Source organism: Martes martes (genome assembly GCF_963455335.1).
Source record: "Martes martes genome assembly, chromosome: 8".
Lineage (NCBI taxonomy): Eukaryota > Metazoa > Chordata > Mammalia > Carnivora > Mustelidae > Martes > Martes martes.
In genome coordinates, this window is record NC_137895.1 from 58590852 (window position 1) to 58613068 (window position 22217).

Consider the following 22217-nt stretch of genomic DNA (forward strand, 5'->3'; position numbering starts at 1 on the left):
CGACCGTAGAGGAGTTCGAATGGGCTTAGTCCCGAGGGTCCACGGGGGGCCGCCCTAAGCCTGGTGAGGGCTAGAGGCAAGAGGTTAGGCCAAGAAAGACAGGTTTCCAGGGTAAGTTTGGTGAGTTGGGCTTTAAGTAGGCCGTTGGCCTTTTCTACTTTACCCGATGACTGAGGATGGTAAGGGATGTGTAGTCTCCAGGAGATGTTGAGACTTTCAGCCACTTGCTGGGTTATGCTGGATATGAAGGCGGGCCCGTTGTCCTACTGGAGGGTTCGGGGTAGTCCAAAACAGGGAATGATGTATTCAATAAGGACTGCAGCCACAACGTCCGCCATCTCGCAGGCCGTGGGATAGGCCTCTATCCAACCTGTGAACGTGTCAACCAGGGTTAGTAGGTAGTGGAGGGTTCTATGATGGGGCATGTGGGTGAAGTCCAGTTGCCAGTCTTCTCCCGGCTGGTGGCCCCTCAATTGGTGGTTAGGTCCTGGCCTGCGGATCCCACCTTGTGCATTGACAGCTGAACAGACAGTACATGCCCTGTGAACGGTTTCAATGACCTTGGACAGGGAAGAGTGATAGAAGAGAGGTTGTAAGAACTGAAACAACGCCTTGGGGCTGATATGGAGTGACTGGTGAATTTCTGTGACCAAGGTGTGAGCCAGGTTTTCAGGTACGGCAATGCGGTTCTGGATGTGGATCCACTCTTTGTCCCCCAGTTTGCCCCCCAACTTTTGGAGTGCTAGCGTCTCCTCCTCGGTATAACAAGGTTGGTGTGCAGTGTTGAGGAAGAGTACAGGGGCAGGAGTGGCGCTAAGGGCCATCTGCCTGGCCACTGTATCAGCCTTATTGTTGCCTAGGGAGATCGAGTCAGGGGTAGTTTGGTGTCCCCAGCAGTGGACAATGGCGACCTCGGTGGGTAGGCTTAGGGCCTCGAGAAGCCTGGCGATGAGCGGCCCATTTATGATAGGGGTACCTTTGGTAGTCAGGAATCCCCTTTCTTGCCAAATAACCGAATGAGTGTGGGATATGAGGTAAGCATATTTGGAATGAGTGTAAATAGTGACTTGCTGTCCCTTGGACAGGTGGAGCGCCCGGGTTAGAGCTATCTGCCTTCTGGGATGTAGTCCCAAGAGGAAGGGGGGCTGCTTTGACAACCGTTTCAGAGGTAACTACAGCATAGGCGGCGCAGCGCAGGCCATCTGGGGTCAGAAGGGAGCTGCCATCCGCAAACAGGATGCGGTCAGGGTTAGTCAGGGGTTGGTCGGAGAGTCCAGGGTAAGAGGGGGTAAAGTCCTCCATAAGTTGAGAGCAAGAGTGAGAAGGGTCAGGGGTAGGCGAGGGTGCAGGCAGTAAAGTTGCAGGGTTTAAGCGGGGGGAGACAGACAGAGATATCTGAGGGTTTTCGACAAATAGCAAATGGAACAACTGCACCCGGGAGGGAGTCAACTGGGCAGGAGACCGATGGCCAAGGAGGTCCGTGAGTCGGTGGGGGGAGTAGACTATAAGAGGCTGTCCTAGGGTCAGTTTTAGGGCCTCCTTAGTGAGGGAGGCCGTGGCAGCCAGTGCCCTGAGACAGGGTTGCCAACCCCAGGTGGTGGGGTCTAACTGTTTGGACAGGTAGGCCACTGCCCTATATGTAGGCCCGGTGAGCTGGGCCAGAAGGCCGGCAGCCGACCCAGAACATTCATCTGTGAAGAGATGGAACGGTTTAGTAGGCTCCGGGAGGGCCAGAACTGGCCCCTTGATGAGGCAGTCTCGGAGCTTCAAAAATCCGTGCTGGATTGAGGTAGGATCAGTTAAGGGACCCTGGGGGGTTTCCTTGGCCGCTTGGTATAAAGGCTGGGCCAGGATAGAGAAGTTCGGAATCCAGTATCTAAAAAACCCCACGAGTCCCAGGAAGGAGAGTATCTCATCTGCACTCTGGGGGAGGTTGCAGTTCTCGGAAGAGGCGAATACGGTTCCTAGTAAGGGATTTAGAGGTAGGAGTCAGAGAGATCCCTAGATATATGACTGATGGGGTACATAGCTGGGCCTTAGATGGGTTGACTCTATACCCCCTAGCTCCCAGGAAGTTTAGTAGGGTAGAGGTATCTTCCTGGGAGGTGAGGAGGGAAGGGCTATAGAGAAGCAGGTCATCTACATACTGCAGCAGGGTACTGGTCTCCAGGGGGCATTCCTGGAAGTCGGCCGCCAGGGCCTGGCTGAAAATGTGGGGGCTATCTCGAAACCCTTGTGGTAGGACTGTCCAGGTAAGTTGCCAAGAAACATGGGTGTCAGGGTCTTCCCGGGTAAAAGCGAACAGGAAATAGGAGTCAGGATGCAGGGGAATAGTAAAGAATGCATCCTTCAGGTTGAGTACAGTAAAATGAGAGGTGCCGGGAGGGATGTGAGACAGCAGGGTATAGGAGTTGGGGACAATGGGGTGGAGTGGGACGACAGCTTCATTAATGAGCCGTAGGTCCTGTACCAGCCGATAAGTCCCTGATGGCTTTGTACAGGCAGGATGGGGGTGTTGCAGGGGGAGTTGATAGGAATGAGAAGGCCTGCTGCTTTAGATGGTCTGTTATAGGTTTGAGACCCCGACGATGGATCAGGGAGATGGGGAACTGAGCCCTAGAAGAGTATGTGGAGCTATTCTTTAACCAGATATGAACAGGACTGTGGTGGGAGGCGACAGTGGGTCAGGGATTAACGGCAGGTAGATTTGTAGGGATGGGAGTTGGAGGAGAGGGGAGGAGTGGCAGTAGAAGACACTCCGGGGCTGAAGGAGAAGGAAAGAGGCAGATGGTGGCCCGCAGTTTTTGGAGGATATCTCTTCCCAAGAGAGGCACTGGGCAGGTGGGGATTACGAGGAATGAATGAGAGAAAGGGAAACCATCCAGGCTGCAAGTAAGAGGTTGGGTCATCGTAGGGGAAGAGGAGGTACCGTGGATCCCCATCACCGCAACTGGTGAGGCATGTGTGGGTCCCGAGTAGGATGGCAGGACTGAGTAGGTAGCTCCCGTGTCCAGCAGAAAGGAGATGGACTTACCTGCTACCTGGAGCGTTACCCTGGGCTTGGCTTGGGTGACGGGGGTATCCGAGTCCGGGCTCTGTCAGTTGTCCTCCAGCCCGGGTAGCTGGAAAGCGGGACTTGCTGGTTCAGGGTTTCCGCTGCGTAGAGGCGCCAAGGATCCCCCGAGGCTAGGACAGTCTGACTTCCAGTGTCCCATCAGGTGACACTGAGGGCACAGCTTCGTGGGTGCCTTTGGGTTAGGACATTGACGGGCCCAGTGCCCTTCAGCACCACATTTAAAGCATGCCCCCGGAGGGGTACGTCCCGTTGCCCCTCGTTGCTGATTCCTGGAACCAGCTGGCTGCAGGGCCGCCACCAGGGCCTGGGTTTGTAATTGGACCTTCTGCTGGAGTCTGGCTTGCTGTTTGAGTTCGGCTGCGTCCTCTCGGGAGTTAAAAACCTTAAAGGCCATTTTCACCAAGTCAGAGATGGGGGTCTGGAGGCCCTCCTCTACCTTTTTAAATTTCTTTCTGATGTCCCGTGCCGATTGGGAAATAAAGTGGGTCGCCAGGACTGTGGCTCCCGCGGGGAGGCCGGGTCTAATCTGGTGTACTGTGTTAGAGCCTCAGTCAACCGGTTAAGGAACAGGGGGGGGGGTTTCGTCTGGGGCTTGGGTAACCTCCCTGATCTTATCGTAGTTAACCTCTTTATTGGAGGCTGCCCTCTTGCCGGCAATAAGGCATTGAACCATGCGGTCTCGCCGCCGGCAGCCACCTTGGCCATTCTGATTGTCCCATCCGGGCTCTCCAGCGGGGACCGCCTGAGCGCCTACCGGCATGGGGGCGTCCGTGAGATGGACTTGATCGGCGTGTTCTCGGGCGGCGGCCTGGGTGCGTTCCCTCTCCTCGGTGGTGAGGGTCGTGGTCTGAACCACGTGTAAGTCATGCCAGGTAAGATCATAGGCTTGGGCCAGGTATTGGAACTCTTTTATGAAATTGTCCGGGTTGGCCGAGAAGGAACCCAGGCGTTTCTCAATTTGGGGGAGGTCCTGCAGGGAGAAGGACGCATGCACTCGAACGACCCCTTCGGCTCCAGCCACCTCCCTTAAGGGGCAGATTAAGCTGGACGGAGGATCTTGGGAGCCTGTCCGGGCCGAAATGGGAGGGGAGGATGGGAAGTCCGACAGAGACCTGGCCGGTGCCGGGGGTAGGGGCTCGACCTCGGAAAAGGTTGTTGGGGCCTGCGGGGGTGCTGGGGTCGCCGATTCCCCGGAGGGCTCAGGGGGCGCCGGAGGTTGAGGAGGGGGATGATGATGAGGAGGAGGGGGTAAGGTGGGAGCTCGAGTGGGGGGTACAGAAAGGTCTTCGGGCGGTTCAGAAAGAGAGGACTGAAGGGGAGGGTCTGGTTCCGTGGGTGAGGTAGGGCATGTGCGCAGAGTTGTGGGGTGGGGGGCGAGCAAGGAGGACTTGAGAGGTCGAACACCAGGAGCACAAGGACGGCCGAGACCGTAGGGTCCAGAAAGCTTGGACATAGGGAATTTCGGACCATTTGCCCTGACGCCTGCATAGATTGTCGAGATCTGTGAGCACCTGATAGTCAAATGTGCCCTCGGGAGGCCATTGCAATTGGTTGTCTAATTTGTATTGCATCCAGGCAACGGTACAATAATGTGTAAGGTGTCACCTGAGGAAGTCCTGGTCTGACTCCAGTGTACGGAGGTTGGCCAGAAGGCATCCCAGGGGCGTTTTGGAGTCGAATTTGGATCGGGAGGCTCCCATGGTCCCCTTCACCGACCGACTCAGATTACGGAGGAGAGCGTCCCCTCGTCCGTGCACTGGGTCACCGGAGGGACAGCAGTTCCCGCGGAATGAGGACGTCTCCCGATTCCTTGGGACTGGCGGGGCCACCAGGTGGCCGGAGGTCTGCCCAGGCACGGCCGCGGCTAGGACAGGGTGACCTGGAAGTGGATCAGGGGCCAGGGAACACTCACCACAACAGGTTCCGAAGTAAGCCTTCTCGAGGTGGGCAGTGGGAGGTTGCGGTCCATAAGTGAGGAGGAGGGAGCCTCTGTGCCGGGCAAGGGCTCAACCTCTCTCCCGGGTTTCGGCACCAAATGTAAAGTTGCTCCCACCCGTGATGGTAAGAAAAGAGGCTACGAAGCAAATGGATCCGAGAGATGAACTTTATTGCAAGCACCCTCGGCCGACTTCCCCGACTCACAATCCCCCTCTCTCTCTCTTTCTGTGAGTTGCGGAACCTCGCCCGAGGATGCTTGCAATAAAGTTCATCTCTCGGATCCATTTGCCTCGTAGCCTCCCTGGCGGCGGGAGCAACTTTACAATTACCTTCATTATCATTTAAATAATCACTTTTACGTTTATCCCCTGGATTTGAGATGTCTTTGAGCTCCAAAAGTAAAGATCTCCTATCCAATCTTGAGTAGAAAAATGATGCTTGGTGAAGTTCAGTAACTTTCCCAAGTGACACACAACTAATTATTGGGCAAACAAGTGCAGAAAGTCCTGATTCAGACAAGTGAATTTCACTACAACAAATGTGCTCTTCTCATCCCATCCAGAAGGCTCATAGAACAATTCATAGATTTTTTTTTTTAGTTTATTGAATCATACAAAATTAAGTTATTTTATGTTTCTGAATTATTCTGGAACATTTCAATTTCCTCTGCTTTGTTTTCTCTGGAAGAATGAAAATCAGGTAGGGTTGTGATGCTCCTCTGTGATGTTAGTAATTTGAACTCAATGGGAGTTGACATTCCTTTAGGTTCTAGGTTTCGATTATACTATTATACTAAGTTCTTCAGTTTATTTTCTTGAGAATGTATTTTAACGACAGCATGTGTGTGCCTGCCTGCATGTATGTTTGTGGTGGGATAGAGAGAGAGAAGTGTGAGGAAACTTTAGGCAAGTCATTCATCTCTCTACATTTCACTTTTTGCATATGAAATATGGAGGTAAGTGCCAGCCACCCCACGGGGATATTTAACTGAGGCATAGAAAACACTGAGCATTTTTGAAGGAAGATGCTTTGAAGACTTAGGGGGTTTCTCATTCTTTTCAGTAGCTGCTCCTTATGAAGAGTTTTTTGGAAAGAGGATCTGTTGAACCTGTTAATTCCACTATAATTTCCTTCACATGTGTATTCCAGTAGCAATTATATAAATCCACATCCCGCTGCTGTCCTTTCCTGCAGATGTGGAGGAAAATCCATCCATTTGTTTTTCTATTGTTTTGCTCATCTATATCGGAAGGAAAGTGACAGTTGAGTATGTTAGAAGACATTATGATCTGAGATTGTCTAGGTTACATTTCAGCCACCAGGTCACTTGGATTTGCATATGTCATCTATCACTGTGATGTCAAGGTGCTTAAAACTACCTGGACACTGATAATGCTTATTTGTGGCTTTCATGGTTTGTGCTGGAGTGAAGTGGTCGATTTTCCTTACATGTTAAATTTGTAAATTCTAATTATGCTTTCATGAGTATTAAGACAGTGTTTGTTCCGTTTTGTTTTTCAAAGTTACTTTTGCATTTCTGGAAGTATATAAGGAAAAGTTTGGAAATCTAGTATCGAAGGATTAATACCTACTAACTGCCTTGTTCTGTTCTAGCCATATATATTATTGTATTTAAGTTTCACAAAAATATGTGAGCAAACTGAGGCTCTCTAAGTGATCAGGCTTAGGAAAATTGAATGATTCCTATAAATTTGCATAACTAGCAAATAGCAAAGCTCTTATCCCAGAAATCTGGGAGCATGGGCTCCAAGTTAAAAATGTTTTTGATGTAGTAAACATTTTCCCCCCAGCCTGCTTTCAAGGCCCCAAAGAGGTTGTGTTTATGTTCTTCAAGAAACGTAAGTCACGGTATCCCTTGCTTTTATAAGTCCCTCTCTGTTGGAACCTAATAAGCACTCAGCAGTAATGACCACCAAGGCCACCAGCAGGAAAACTAGTAGGTGACATTCCTTGAGCATTAACCTACATACCAGAAACTGTCCTTAGCACTTTATACATATGAGCCTATTTAATGCTTCAAATAACTCCTTGAGGTGTGCATACTTCTATCATCCTCCTTTTATTGAAGAGGAGACAGAGACAAAGTTTAAGAGTCAGTTGTCCAGATCAAACAACAAATGAGTTTTGGCACTGTGGTATGAACCCAGGTAGTGGGGCACCCATACTGTTGTCCCCCATTGTAGCAGACTTCTCAGTAAATGTTTTTTATATTAAAATTATGAGTTGGAAACTAATGAAACAAATTCAGATTAAGTTAAATGGAAAAGGCATCTGTTGGGAGGACATAGAGTAGCTCACTGAGTTGGTAAGAAGCCTGGACATATATACAGTGGAATATTACACAGCCATCAGAAAGGATGAATACCCAACTTTTGCATGGGACTGGAGGGGATTATGCTGAGTGAAATAAGTCAAGCAGAGAAAGTCAATTATCATACATTTTCACTTACTTGTGGAGCATAAGGAATAAGACGGAGGACATTAGGAGAAGAAAATGAAAAGCGAAGGGAGGGAAGTCGGAGGGGGAGACAAACCATGAGAGACCATGGACTCCAGGAATCAAACTGAGGGTTTTAGAGGGGAGGCGTTGGGGGGATGGGTGAGCCTGGTGGTGGGTATTAAGAAGGGTATGTATTGCATGGAGTGCTGGGTGTGGTGCATAAACAATGAATCTTGGAACACTGAAAAAAAAAAAAAAAAAGAAGCCTGGAGAACCAGGCTTGGCAAACCAGCAGGACCATGAAAGACTGGGAAGCAGAGAATACAGCCAGATGTGCCATGGGAAGAGGGCTTCTGGGGGCACTTCTGGTGCTGCCGCTGCTGGCGGGTGGCCCTGGGTCATGGGGCTCTTGGATGTGCTGCCATTGGTGATGCTTAACTAGTAACACTAAGGAACATCCTGCCTACATTGTCACCTTTGCATTGCTTGGGAAGATCCAGAGGCCCAGGTAGAAGTATTTGCTTGATGGAGCCCAGGTCACATTATACAAAGGACAGGTTTGGTATGCTCTTTGATTGAATTGCTCTGGCATATTCTAGGCAGAATAGTAACAGAAAAAAAAAGACCAGCTTTCCAGTGTGGAACCCTAAAGATTAAAGTACTTGCTCAGAAAAACTGGAGCCTGTTATGTGGTGAAATAGGTCAGTAAAATGATTTAAGGAGTTGGCAGTTAGGGAATGAGGAGGCACTGGGTTACGTATTCATTTAAATCCAATTATGCTCTGAGTGGCCAGTTTGGATCATGGATTACAGAGCATCACTTCCAGGAGGCTGATGATTGAGTCATAAAATACATCTTTCTTTTCTTTTCTCTCTTTCTTTCTTTCTTTCTTTCTTTGGGGGGGGGGGTGGTATTTTCACAGTAGGGGAAAAAATTGGCCGGATATCAAAGGTAATACTCTTTAGAAAAAGGCTGGTAATTTCATTCATAAATATGGTCAGGATCACTGTTTTAAGAATTTTATACAGATCAGGCTTCACCTCAACAAATGTTGTAATAAAACATTGTTGAGCCTTATATGATGACACACTTGTTGTAAGCACTAATCCATAGAACAAGGTTTTGGTACAGTACAAGAAGTTGGGTCAGGGAAGGAGGGTAGGGAGAGGGTGGTGGGGTTATGGACATTGGGGAAGGTATGTGCTATGGTGAGTGCTGTGAAGTGTGTAAACCTGGCGATTCACAGACCTGTACCCCTGGGGCTAATAATACATTATATGTTAATAAACAAACAATTATAAAAAAAAATAAAAGTCTACCTGAAATTTCAAAAAAAAAAAAAAAAGAAGAAGAAGAAGTTGGGTCAGGCCATGAATAAGATTTGGCTTTTATTACACTTACTTGAAACTCACTTTACTAGAATTCTGAGCTTAAGTATCATGGTTAACTTTCTGAATGCTTACAATCAGCCAGACAATGTGTAGAGTATTTTGTATGTATCTTCCCCTTTAATTACCGTAATAACCCTACAAAGTAAGTATTATTATTGACACTTCAAGGAGGGGACTGAGGCTGAGAGACTAACTTGCCCAAGGTCCTGCGGGAAGGGGTGGAGCTGGGTTTTAAATCCGCATTTGTCTGACGCTGGAGCCTGCTTTTGATGGCAACGCTGTTCTGTGGAAGAAAAATAATTAATTAAGTCGCGAGTTAACTCTGGGTTAGCATTCTTGAATTTTCAGATCAAGAGATTTCCTTGTCACTTGTTCTTAGCAAACAACTTTCTGTTTTTAGATTCAGTAACTTGAGAAATGTCATTCCATCCAAGATTCATTCCCTGAGTTAAAAGAATATAAATTGCTATTGCCACTTAGTCTTTGCTGCCTATACCATTCTCATACATGTTGTCGTATTGGATATATGGATGAGATGACTTCTCACGATTTTTGGAGGATGGGCAGAGTGAGGTAGGCAGTGTGGGATCTCAGATCATCTCTAATGTTCCAAACCACTGATAATTAGGGATTTGTGAAAATACTTGGTCCTTTCTTGAAAAACTTTCTGTGGGTGCCATCTCATGACAGTGACAAACACTAAAATTTACCAAGCATTCTGTAAGAGAATATTTGCTTTTATTTGTGTTTTCACTTTGAGCTGCAAGTTACGTTCAGGTTTTCCAGGATTGGGAAGCCGGGTTTTCTTCACCTTGTTACAGTTTTCATGGTTTTGACAGCATTTGCTGACTTGTAACTAATTTTTAGTCTTTTACATGTATTTTAGGAAGCCTATGAATTCAGGAAGTCTCATGTCTGCATTGAAAACTCCATACCCTAACCCTAACCCTTATTATGAATGTTTCTTTCCTGCTTGGTTTTGTCCATATGCTTATATCCTACAAAATATACACGTATGCGGAGGAGCAAAAAAGCCCCATAGTCCTGTTAATGTGGTAATAGCCCAAGTTCAAGGAGTAAGAGCAGCTGGCCTGATGCAGGGTCAAAGCCAAAATCACTGGTATCATGACAGAAGACGGTTATGTAATTTTTCAAAAATTTCATACTCATTATAGGGATTTTGTTTACTAAAAGTCTGTCAACTTTATTTGAATATGAAATGTTTCCCCCTTGATTCTTTTGTTGTTGTTGAGTGTAGGTTTGTTGTTTTTCGTTTTTTTTTTTTTGTATATGTGTATTTTTTTTAAATGACCAGAGTTTTTTTTTTTTTTTTTTTAAAGATTGTATTTATTTATTTGACAGAGAAATCACAAGTAGGCAGAGCGGCAGGCAGAGAGAGAGGGGGAAGCAGGCTCCCTGCTGAGCAGAGAGCCCGATGTGGGGCTCCATCCCAGACTGGAGCCGAAGGCAGAGGCTTGACCCACTGAGCCACCCAGGTGTCCCTGTATATGTGTATTTTTAACCAAGCTGCTTTCAGGGTGCTGTGTGGAGCCCTCAAAAACCAGATTTGCCACTGGGTTCAGGGGTTAAGAGAGTCAAGACTGCACCTGTGAGTCTCTTTCCAACTGGCTTTGTGCATGTACATCCAGCATACCAGGCTGGGCTCAATGCTTTCTTGTCAGATATTTAGAGACATGCCCTGACAGATCGTGGGGAAGGTGGTTATGTCTTTATTGTCATTAGCAGAGCTCTCAGGAAGGGCCTGCTTTATAGTCTCACAAGAGAACTTAACTATGTGTGAATGGAAGAACTAATAAGGACCTGAGGATTTTTTTTTTCTTTAGTTTGCAAAATGGTACTCCCCCGTATATCGTAGATAAATGTCTTTTTTCTTGTGAGTAACCAACATATGGGAGAGGTAGAAATTATTTGTCATTTGCATGTCATTATAATGATATTTAAAAAGCTGCGTGGCTCTGGACCTTGGACAGGGGCGTGGAAAGTTCCACGGTAGCTAACCAAGCACTTCTTGTAACAGGATGCGAACGGCAGCAGAACGCTTTAGGCGATATTAAATTGGGGTGATTTTTAGAAAGTGACAAATGTTTTATGTTTCCTAAATCCGAGATGGGTTCTACCGGCTGCCAAGTTATGTTATCACTTGCCTGCTTTTTAACTGCTTCAATTATTTCCTCCCCCAGCCCTGTATGATGAGATCCGTCAGTTTCGCAAGGCCTGTGGGGAGGCTCATCTGAAAACCATCCTAGCAACAGGAGAACTTGGATCTCTTACTAATGTCTATAAAGCCAGTATGATAGCAATGATGGCAGGTAAGTGTTGTATATTCACATGATAGCTATGGAATTGATGTTTTTCGGAGAAATAAGTAAGCTGAAAGATTTGGCTATTAGCAAAAACAGGCTAACCACTTGGAAATTTGGGTGGGAGGACTCAGCTATTTTGTGAATACATTACAGTGTGCAGTGGTCACAAACTTGGCTTCCTTGCACGTTTTTTGGTGGCATTTCCTCGCTGCACTATCCTTGTAAGGCAGTAGATGGCTCTCTTGTTAGCGAATTTCCTTCTTCTTCTTTGATTATTCATTCATCAACATATGTTAGACAGGAATTTCTTTAACTCTGACTTATTCCTCTCTGTGAATTTAAGTGTTTGATTTTTCTCAGAGATGTGCATCTGTACCAGCTCAGGCAGCCTGTGCTTTTGTTTGTGTTAATTTTTCTTTTTAAAGGTAGCGCCGTATCATTGCTTTTTATACTTTCAAAAGCAGGTTGACTTCCTCTTCATCTCCTTGAACAGCAGACCTGTCCGTTCAGACATCCAAGCCTGAAACCTGGGAGTCAGGCTGGATTCCTTCTTTTCCTCACCTTCCTGTAAACCAGTGAACGAGTCCGGAGAACTCTACCTCCTCTTTACTGTATCTAATGCATCTCTCCGTCCTGTGTGCAGCTGTCTCCGGCCATTGCCATACCCTACACGAATCACTTCAGTCTCCTCGCTACTCTCCCTGTCTCCGCTTTGGTCCCCTTCCAGTCTGTTTCCCACACTGTTGCCAGAATGGTCCCTTAGAAATGCTAGTTGGGGGGCGCCTGGGTGGCTCAGTGGGTTAAAGCCTCTGCCTTCAGCTCAGGTCATGATCCCAGGGTCCTGGGATCTAGCCACGCGCATCGGGCTCTCTGCTTGGCAGGGAGCCTGCTTCTCCCTCTCTCTCTGCCTACTTGTGATCTCTGTCTGTGAAATAAATAAATAAAATCTTTAAAAAAAATGCTAATTGGGTTTTGGTCCTGCTTGTTTAAAATCCTTTGGTGACTTACATTGCCTCCAGACCCGGTTGGAAACAAGGGAACATACCTGTGCATCTGTCCACTCGAGCTGATATTTGCCAGCAGGGCACCTCAGAAGCAGGTGGGCTTTATGTAATCTTGCCACCAAATGATTCTTTTAAAACATAAGAAAATGTGAAGGTGTAGGGCCTATGAGGAGAGAGGTGACGGAGGGAGCGGCCTTCTCTTCAGCAAGTTGTGAGGGAAATATAATTCATTTCCATGAACAAGAAACAACACACACACACAAGGTCTTCACCAGAAGCTGCACTCTCCACCCCCTATACCCCCCATACTCCCGTCACTGTCAGAGAGTCAGGGTCACCCTAAGAGGCACCTGGCCTGCCCACTCAAAAAAAATATATATATCCCTCAGTGGCTTCTCTTCATCGTCAAGGTAAAATGTAAATTCCTTCAGCCTGATTTTAAGAAAAGGTCCTTCTTAACACCCTGCCTGTGTCTCCCCATTTTCCCTTCACACCATATCCTCCAGCTCTATGGAATTCCCCATAGTTCTCTGCAGATGGCACCATCCGGACCTTTCAAGGCTTGCTATATGCTGCGCCCCCTGCCTGGAATACCTTTTGCCCAAGTAATTCCTTCACCTCTTTGGCTTCAGCACAGGTGTCCCTTCTTTCTAGAGTATTTCCCCAGTACTGCTTCCTCCCTCACCACTTGGTTCTGTATCTCTTCTGTGTGCCCCCACAGCATTCTGTTGCAACCTCTGTCAGGTGACGTAGCACACCATCATGTGATCATGTATTGAATTTTGAGGTGCCCTACCAGTGGCTCCATACGTGGGTGAAGATAGATGACTTCTCGGATCTTCAGTCTGGGCCTCTAGTGTAGTCCCCCCTCTAGATTTTTAGTATATGTGCTGCTGAAGCAAGCACTCCTCCCTCTAGATTTTTAGACTCGTGTACTTTTTGAGTATTGTCAGACCGAGCATCAGTCCCTGGAGCTCTACTGAAAATCAGCTGGCTAGGCATTCATGGAGCTATTGCTCTGCTCATTGCTCCTGTATCCAGATGATCTTTGCTCTGGTTGTCTCATTTCAAGCATAATCTCTGAAAACCTAAGGATAAGGAGGAATGGAACACGTTAAACAGCGGGTCATATGTTATGTTGGCATTTCAAAGTCCCGCAATAAAGAAGCCTCACTGTAGCTCTTATGAGCCTGGGCAAAGGCCCTTGGAGTCCTGAGTACCTGGGTAATTCCCTTTTCATGCTCGTCTCCGGGACAAGGGATTGTTAGCCTAGAGTGCTGAGATCCAGGTCACAGTGAAAGTATATTCATTCTGGGAGATCAGCCAACCTTGTCGTCCTCTCTGCACCTACTGCTCATCATAGGAACATGGTATTAAGTCATCATGCCAAGAAGCCCCTGTTCTATCCTCCACCCCATCCATCCGCAGAAGAAAAATGTGAGTAGGAACATGCTCTCCCCATCTCTCCTATCTGCTTGTATCCCTGTCCATGCTTATCTCTTGCATTTCTTCACTTAAGCAGTGTCTGTTGAGTACTTGCTCTGGGTAATAAAGCTTGTATTTGTGGTGTGCTTTCCCAGATTCTTTAAAATAATATTCCTTAATCTTCACATCAATCCTGTGGTTGACGAAGAAACTTAAAAGATGACTTTTGTAAGGTCACAAAGCTAATGGATCACATAGAGTCATTATTTGAACCCAGGCCTTCTGGCTCCAGAGTTATTTATTGCTTTCTCAGCTGTAACACCGCTGTCTCCCAGGGCACTGTGCTTGACCTTATAATGAGTTAAAGGCATATACAGTCTGTGCAAGGTATAATAAGTGAAAGCATCCAGCATACTTCCTGACCCATAGTTTCTGGTTTCTATTCTCTTAAGAAGGTATATAATAGAAATAAGGTATGTTTTGAAGAACTGTTTTAAAATTTTGATCTAAATTTACACTTATAAGTTATAGCTCTACTTTGGCATTTTTATTGATTTTATTCCTTAAAAATCAACTTCACTGAGGTAAATTTAGACACATTGAGATGTTAAGTGTCCAATGTGATGACTTTTTACAATGTGTATTTTCCATCATCCCATGAAACATCCTTTGTGCCCCTTTGCTTTCTGTTCTACTCTTTTTACTTCTGCCCCAGCTGCAATCAGTGCTCTGATTTTATCACCATAGATTGGCTTTGCCAGTTTTTAAGTTATACAGTAGGTACTCTTTTGTGTTTGTTTTCCCTCTACCCCCAAGATAATAGCTGTGAGATCTATCCATGTTGTTCTATGTATAAGGAGTTTGCTTAGGGGTATTCTATTGTACAAATATACTGAGTTGCCAAACTTACTTATAATGTTTATAATATTCTGATGTCTATAGGGTCTGTAGTTATACCTCCTTTTTTTACTTCTGGTGTTGTCATTTTTGTTTTCTTTCCTGTTGTTATTTATTCTCTTTCTTTCTTTCTTTCTTTCTTTCTTTTTTTCTGTGGAAAAGAGTTTTGTTAGAAGTCTGCCAATTTTATTAATCTTTTAAAGAGCCAATTTTTTGCTTGGTTGGTTTTTCATTGTCATTGAGTTAAAAAATATTTTCAATTTCCCTTTTAATATCTCTTGATGTTTAGAATGTTATTAGAGTATTATTTAGAATAAACCTTTACACTGGAGCACCTAAATACATAAAGCAGATATTAATGGACATAAAGAGAAATCAACAGAATGTTTAATTTCCAAGTATTCTGTGCTTCTTGGATATCTTATTGCTATTGACTTATAATTTAAAATTCTGTTAAGCTCAGGGAATATTCACTGTAAGAATTTTTTGTCTTTTGAAATTAAAGAGATTTATAGCCCATTTTTATGCTATCTTTAAGTATACACTTCAGGGGCAGTTGAAAAGAATGTCATGTTAGTTGGTTGAGTGACTGCCTTCGGCTCAGGTCATGATCCTGGAGTCCCGGGATTGAGTCCCACATCAGGCCCCCTGCTTGGCAGGGAGTCTGCTTCTCCCTCTGACCCTCCCCCTTCTCATACTCTCTCTCTCTCAAATAAATAAATAAAATCTTTAAAAAAAAAAAAAAGGATGTCATGTTAGTATTTGACATCTTAGACTGTCATATAAGATATTAGTGGTAGTATTCTGCAAATATCAAGTAGGTCAAGTTGGTTGATCATATTTTTTAGATCCGGTTTTGTTTTATTTTGTTTTGGTCTACTTGTTCTATTTATTACCAAGAGACAAGAATGTTAAAGTCTCCAAATATGATTGTAGATTTGTCTCCTTATCCCTTTAGTTTTGTCAGTTTTTTCTAAATGTATTTTGGAGCTTTGATATTTAAGTATGTACACTTGGCATATCTTTTTTCCATCCCTTTTTATGAATATATATATATGTACATATATATATGCAGTCTATAACCCATCTTTGTTTATATATTTAAAGCTCTCTCTCTTAGGCTTTTTTTAAATCAAATTTGAGAATCTGTACTTTTTAATTAGAATGTTTTGTTCATTTTCATTTCACACAATTTTTGATATGATAGAAGTTAAGTCTGTCGTCTTGCAATTAGTTCCCTATTTGTTCTGATCCATTTTTTGTTTTGTTTTTTTTCCTGATACCCTTTGGGTTCATTAAATATTTGAGAGCACTTCATTTTACTTTTTTTGTCCGTTGACTTTTTATCTACAGCCTCTTTGTACTTTTCAAGAAGTTTCTCAATTATAATATGCATCTTTAGCTTACCACGATTTACATAGATTTCATATTATTCATGCATCATGAAAGTAAAAACCTTAACAACAGTTGCGTTTACGCCTTTCTTAGTCCTTTGAATTATTTTACTGTTTTTCTTCCACCTATGTATAAACTCCTTAATATGAGGTGATTTTTGTTTTAACAATCATTTGTCTTTTAAAGAAATTGAAAAACAACTAAGCAAAACTAGTCTTCTGTATTTTCTCACATGTACATCATTTCCTTCTTTTTTTTTTTTTTAAGATTTATTTATTTGACAGAGAAAGATCACAAGTAGGCAGAGAGGCAGGCAGAGAGAGAGGAGGAAGCAGGCTCCCCGCTGAGCAGAGAGCCCGACGCAGGGCTCGATCCCAGGACCCTGGGATCTTGACCCGAGCTGAAGGCAGCGGCTTAACCCACTGAGCCACCCAGGCGCCCCCATCATTTCCTTCTTTATTCCTTCTTGTAAGTCTGCTGGTGACTAATTCTCTTAGATTTTGTTCATCTGAAAATGTCTTCATTTTACACTCATGTTTCAAGTATTGTTTGCTGAATATGGTGTTCTAGGTTATAGTTTTATTCTTATGTCAGCACTTTAAACATGTTATTCCATTTCTTGGAATTCTGCCTGTTTTAGTTTTCCTATAAGTAATGTTTCATCTTACTCTGGCTGTGGTCAATCAATATTTCTCTTTATCTTTGTTTTTCACTAATTTGACCATGATATGCCGAACCATGGTTTTCTTTGTATTTATTCTGCTTTTAGTTTGCTAAGCTTCTTGGATTTGTAGGTTGATGTTTTCCAGTTTGGGACACTTTATAACTATTTTTTCAAATATATTTTCTACCCCATTTTATCTGTCCTTTCTAGGATTCCAAGTACATGAGTGTTAGATATTGTCCCACAGGTTACTGAGGTCCTGTTTATTTTTTGTTTTTTATTTTTTAAGATTTATTTGTTGATTTGAGAGAGGGAGAGAGAGAGCACGTGAGTGCAAGGAGCAGAGGGAGAGGGAGAGAGAATTTCAAGCAGACTCCTCCCTGAGTTTGGACCCTGACACCAGGCTTGATCTCACGACCTGAGTTGAAACCAAGGGTCTGATGCTCAACCGACTGTGCTACCCAGGTATCCCCTGTTCATTTTAATTTTAATCACTTTTCCTCTCTCTGTTCTTCTGATTGGTTAATTCACATGGATTTTCAAGTTCATTGACCCTTATTTTCCATCTCAAATTTGCTCTTAAGTCCATTTAGTGAAATTTATGCTATTATACATTTTTAGTTTTAGAATTTCCATTTGATTCTTTTTTACAGTTTTTTTATTTCTCTGCTGATGTTCAACATTTTTCACTCATTGAGCTCATATTTTCTTATAAGTCTTTCAACATGTTTATTGTAGTTGATTAAAAGTCTTTATCTGCTCAATCTGGATTACCTCAGGATCTGTCTCTTGAGCTGCCAGTTATCAAGTGCCTGAAAACAGTTGCCTTTTATATTTTGTTCAGCTGTGTGGTTGTTTGTAGCAGGAGGGTAAATCTGGTGCATTTATTCTGTTGTATCTTTGTGGCTTTTGTTTTCTTATTAATTTAGCATGAAAATCTGAAAAGGAAAGTTGTTTTATAATTTACATTCATAATAGCTGTCTTGTAATATTGATAGGCATTTGGGTTATTGCAAGACAATTCTCTGGAGAGTAGCTAGTATTAGTCTGATATCACATATCATTGTAAGTAAAAAGTTAACCTAGGCATTTGCATTTTTTGGTCAACTAAATGTTTACTAGCTAGCTTACTTTTGGTTTAATTTTCTTTAGGAATCTTTCAGAATGTTTTAGGGGAAGGAGTCATAGGTCATGGGCATTAGAAGACCAGGATTCCTATTCATTCTTGCACAGTTTATGACTTTAAGTGGATCAGTTAATCTGGTTATTAATTCAAAGAAGTAATGTGTATGGCTGATTTATAAAGTATAAAATAAGTACTCTACAAGTTATTAAAAAATATCAGCATACCTTCCTACGCCATCCTACCTCAGTCAGGAAAGAATCATAATTGAATCTTTTTTTTTCTAGACTATTACAAGGCATTATTCAGACTGTCACTTTTTAGAACCATCTGGTGTAGCTGCAGGAGATAGACTATATTGAGCTGGATTCCTTTCTGTACTGATCTCAAAGCTTATTAATATGTTAGTAGGATTGTTTCATGAATCTTAGGAACTGTTTTTGCCAACTTTTGGCTCCGTCTTAAAAAATAAAAGTTTCAAAAGAATCTGATTAGTTGAGAATCACGTTAGATGTGGCCCAGTTAATTTTTTTATGCCACACTTCTCAGCTATGGGGTTATTTGTCATATCTCCTAGTTCTTTTACTCTGGAAAGTATTGCAGCCACCTTAGCTCTTTAGATGGGTATCAGAATAAAATATCTAACTGGAGATCACTTACTCAACAACCATAATGATCCAGAACCAAGCCAGGAACCAGGAGGAAAAAAAGTAAGAAAACATTTCAAAGAGATGAAGTATACGTAATATAATCTATAGTACAACAGTAGTGGTAGACAGTAACATTTCTTGAGCATTTACTATGTGACAGATGCTATTTTTAGGGCTTCATGTATATTTACATTTAGCCTTCATAGTGACTCTCTGAGGTAGGTACTTTCCTACCACAAAGTGGGAACATCAGTTAAAAAGGGTATTTTGCTGCAATTCTCCATGGTCATTATTGATATCTGGAAACATTCTAGATACTTTTGTCTTTGTTACATCATTTCCTCTGTCTGTTATAGCTTTCTTTTCTCCTCTTAGCTGTTCTTAAAGATTTAAATATAATTTTCATCCTTTGTCAAATCTCCCCATGATCTTCTAGAGGCAGACTTAGTTAATTGTTCATACTGTTGTGCTCCTAGGACAGTTGTAAATACCAGTAGCATTTGTCATACAGTATCATCATTCACTGTTTTACCTGTTGAGTCTTTTGCAAAACTGTGAACCTCTCTGAGCCAAGGACTGTATATAACTTATTTATATTTTTCTGTAATTACTACTACGCTTGCTATCTAAGAGAGCCTAAGAAAATATCTTGAAATACACGAGTGAATGAATGAGTGGATGGAAGGATGGATGGATAAATGAGAAAGAAGGAGATAAGGAAAAGTAAAAATAGGCAAAGTAAACGCTGAGGACCTAGACTCATCTTTCCACATGAGCCATGACCTTGTAGAGTTTGGACATGTTATGTTGAGAGCAAAATTTTATTTCAGTTGAACAAAAAGATAGTTTATACTGTTGCCAAGGAGATTATGTACTGAGGCATTGTTTGGATGACCTAAGCAGTGGTATGACATATAAAAGGTTTGTGAGAATTCTGAAGGGGCTCTAGGGCTAAGAAAGAACTAAAGACAACTTTCTGCCTTGGCTTTTTGGTCAAAGAAAATGGATCTCACTTTCATGTTCCTGTCAGTGTGGTGAGAGCAATGCAAATAAAGGAGAAACGGAGGTAGGAGTAAGCAATTTGAAGGGAATATAATCAGGAGAGAGAAACAAGAGCCATATTTTTTCATCACACAATCCAAGAACAAGGTGATAGGAAGTAAGATAGAAAGGAAAACATGCTTAGAGAAAAGAGAAGTCTAAGGCAGGTCCATCTCCCGCTAAGGGATTTTAGCCCCGCAAACGCACACATTAAGAATAATGCCAGAATGTAGAAAAGTGGCTTTATCTTTCAGTAGCGGTGGACTGTTCACACACACGCAACAGCTAACAAGCTCCGCTCTGAAGTTATTCTAGACCTTATCTTTAGAAATAATGCAGGCATGATAAATAAGGTTGGAGTAGAAAAGCACTAAAGATGCAATCATAATGTCATCAGGTTTGAATTGCTGATGAAGATCTGTGGGTAGAGTACGAACACAAAAATATGGGGCTTGAGAAAAGCAGACCTTGAAGGAATGCAAAATGAGTTTTGAACTTGGCTGGAATTTTGTAATGTATAGGAAATCAAAAATGAAAAAAGTAGGAACCAGGGGAGGGGATATTTGAAATTCAACCCAATAAGATCCGAGTAATTCAGAAACAATAAGATGAAGCAGAGAAATAAAAGAAAATAGAAGGGAAGCCATTAAAAACAATAAAACGAAGGGCAGAAAATAAACAGTGGGAAACTTGTTACGACTGAAGGAAACCAAAGGTCTAAAAGAAATGCTGTGATTAGTAGCAAATTAACATCTAAGACTTTTAAAAAGCCATTTTTAAAAATTTAAATAGGAGTCAAATGGTAGAGTAAATGACAGTGTAGATTTATTTTTCAAAAGATTGTCACCAGTCACACTGAATCCTTCATCTTGGGCTCAAATCTTTGTATATTGAAGAAGTAGTGATCCAGATGGCACATCTAGGCCCCTGTGGTGATCCAGCCTGATTTTTCTCATGGGGGGGGGGTTTAAAAATAAGATCTTGCCTTTCATAGGAAGAACATTTAATTTATGAAAAGGTATGCTATAGTTGGAAGTTCACCACTGGGGAAAGCATTAAGAATATAGATGTGTATTGGGGTAAGAGTTAATGGATCTAAAGCATAAATTGATTTACAGTTCTTTAAACTAGCCCTGAGAATTAAACCACTTCTAGGGTAAAAACTAATTAACTTGCCATTTCATTCAGGGAGCAAATTTTAAATTTAGCCCCCGCCCAACCACCATGGGAGCAAAACTTTCAGAAGATTTACCCCGTCACACCGACCCAACCTGCAGTCCTCATCTACCCTCTTGCCCATCCTTTGTTTTTGCAAAATAGAGCTTAGTAGGAGAGAGAAGCTGCCATGTTTTCTGGCCTCCCAGCCCTACAGGAACCTCTGATGGTCCATTTTGGTATATGGTATATTGTTCTTAAGAAAATCATTATACATTTAAACACAGAGTGTTTTCTTTGCCTCTTCATGGCTGGACTTCCAGGGAAAAAAAAAAGTAGCTTGTAAACATAGTTTTGTATGTGGTGTGTACTAGTATGCATAAAATTTTACTGTGTGAGATTTTTGAAAATATAACCCACCTTATTCTAAAATCTTGCAACACCTTCTCCAGACCTAGATTGCTCGGAGGAATTTATGGGCACAGAGGCTAACACATGTAAGGGCCTAGGAAGTGCTTGTAGAAGTGTTCAGTTGTCAGGTATGGGGCATCAACAGATATATTCATAAACAACATATGTAAAATTCAGTTTTTTAAATGAATCTTTATTTTGCTTTAAAAGAAACATTAAGGGACTTTTTATTTTCGTGTCTCGGTGAAATTCTAATACATGACATAGAGGCCAGACCTGTTAGCTATTGGGTCATATTTCTGAGATTCTGTGACTCATTTGTCTTTGATTTCTAACATGTTCCTTATTTATTCTTTAATGTCTGTGGTGGTTAGTTACGGATCTATTAGCAAACTCTTAAATGCTAGGAAAGCGGAATCCTTAAATGGGTCTCTCAGCATATCGCACAGGGTGGATACTTGATACACATTTTGTTGAATGAGCAAGTGAATAAGATTAATAAATCATGTGAGATTACTAGTTCACAGATTCTTTTTGCTACTGTCTTATGAGGGAACTAGGGGAGGTACCTTATCACCTTCAAAGGGACGAAAACCTGACGCTCGGAAGTTAAGTGACCAAGTGAGACCAAGGCCATGCACTGAGGAAGTGGCAACATTTTGAAGCACTTCTTGACCCTAAACTCTTTTTTTTTTTTTTAAGATTTTATTTATTTATTCGACAGAGAGAACGAGAGAGCACAACCAGAGGGAACAGTGCGGAGAGAGAGGGAGAAGCAGGCTCCCCGCTGAGCACGGAGCCCGATGCGGGGTTTGATCCCAGGACCCTGGGATCGTGACCTGAGCTGAAGGCGGATGCCTAACCATCTGAGCCACCCAGGCGCCCCTGGACTCTAGATTCTATACACAGTCCTGTTCTCCACCCTATAATTGCTCTGCATTTAAAATATTATATATAAGCTATGTGTAATCTTTGGGGGCACACATGTATTTCTAGAGTCCCTGAATGAGATTTATATGTTGACCTATACTTTTTTATTGACAAGCAAAGTGAGGATAATATAGAGGAAGTAAGGACAATAGACAGACACGGTATTTGGAGAAAAACTATAGGGAGTGGCAGGCATGAAATAAACATGAAAGAGAACAGTGAAAGCAAGGCCAGGGGCCCATGCATGATAGGCCTGCAGTAAATCCTTGTTGGAATGAAAAGGAAGGGTGCCAGGAGCACCCTCGCCTCAGGCACTGTTTGTGTGTGTGTG

General features: G+C 43.0%; 1 protein-coding gene across 1 annotated transcript in view; it reads left to right on the forward strand.

Moving 5' to 3' along the window:
* Nucleotides 1-22217, forward strand: part of DERA (deoxyribose-phosphate aldolase) — a 121871-nt gene that overhangs the window by 64770 nt on the left and 34884 nt on the right. The window contains exon 6 of the mRNA XM_080810599.1: nucleotides 11069-11197. Within this exon, the coding sequence (XP_080666725.1) occupies nucleotides 11069-11197 (129 nt within the window). The remainder of the gene's footprint in view (nucleotides 1-11068; nucleotides 11198-22217) is intronic.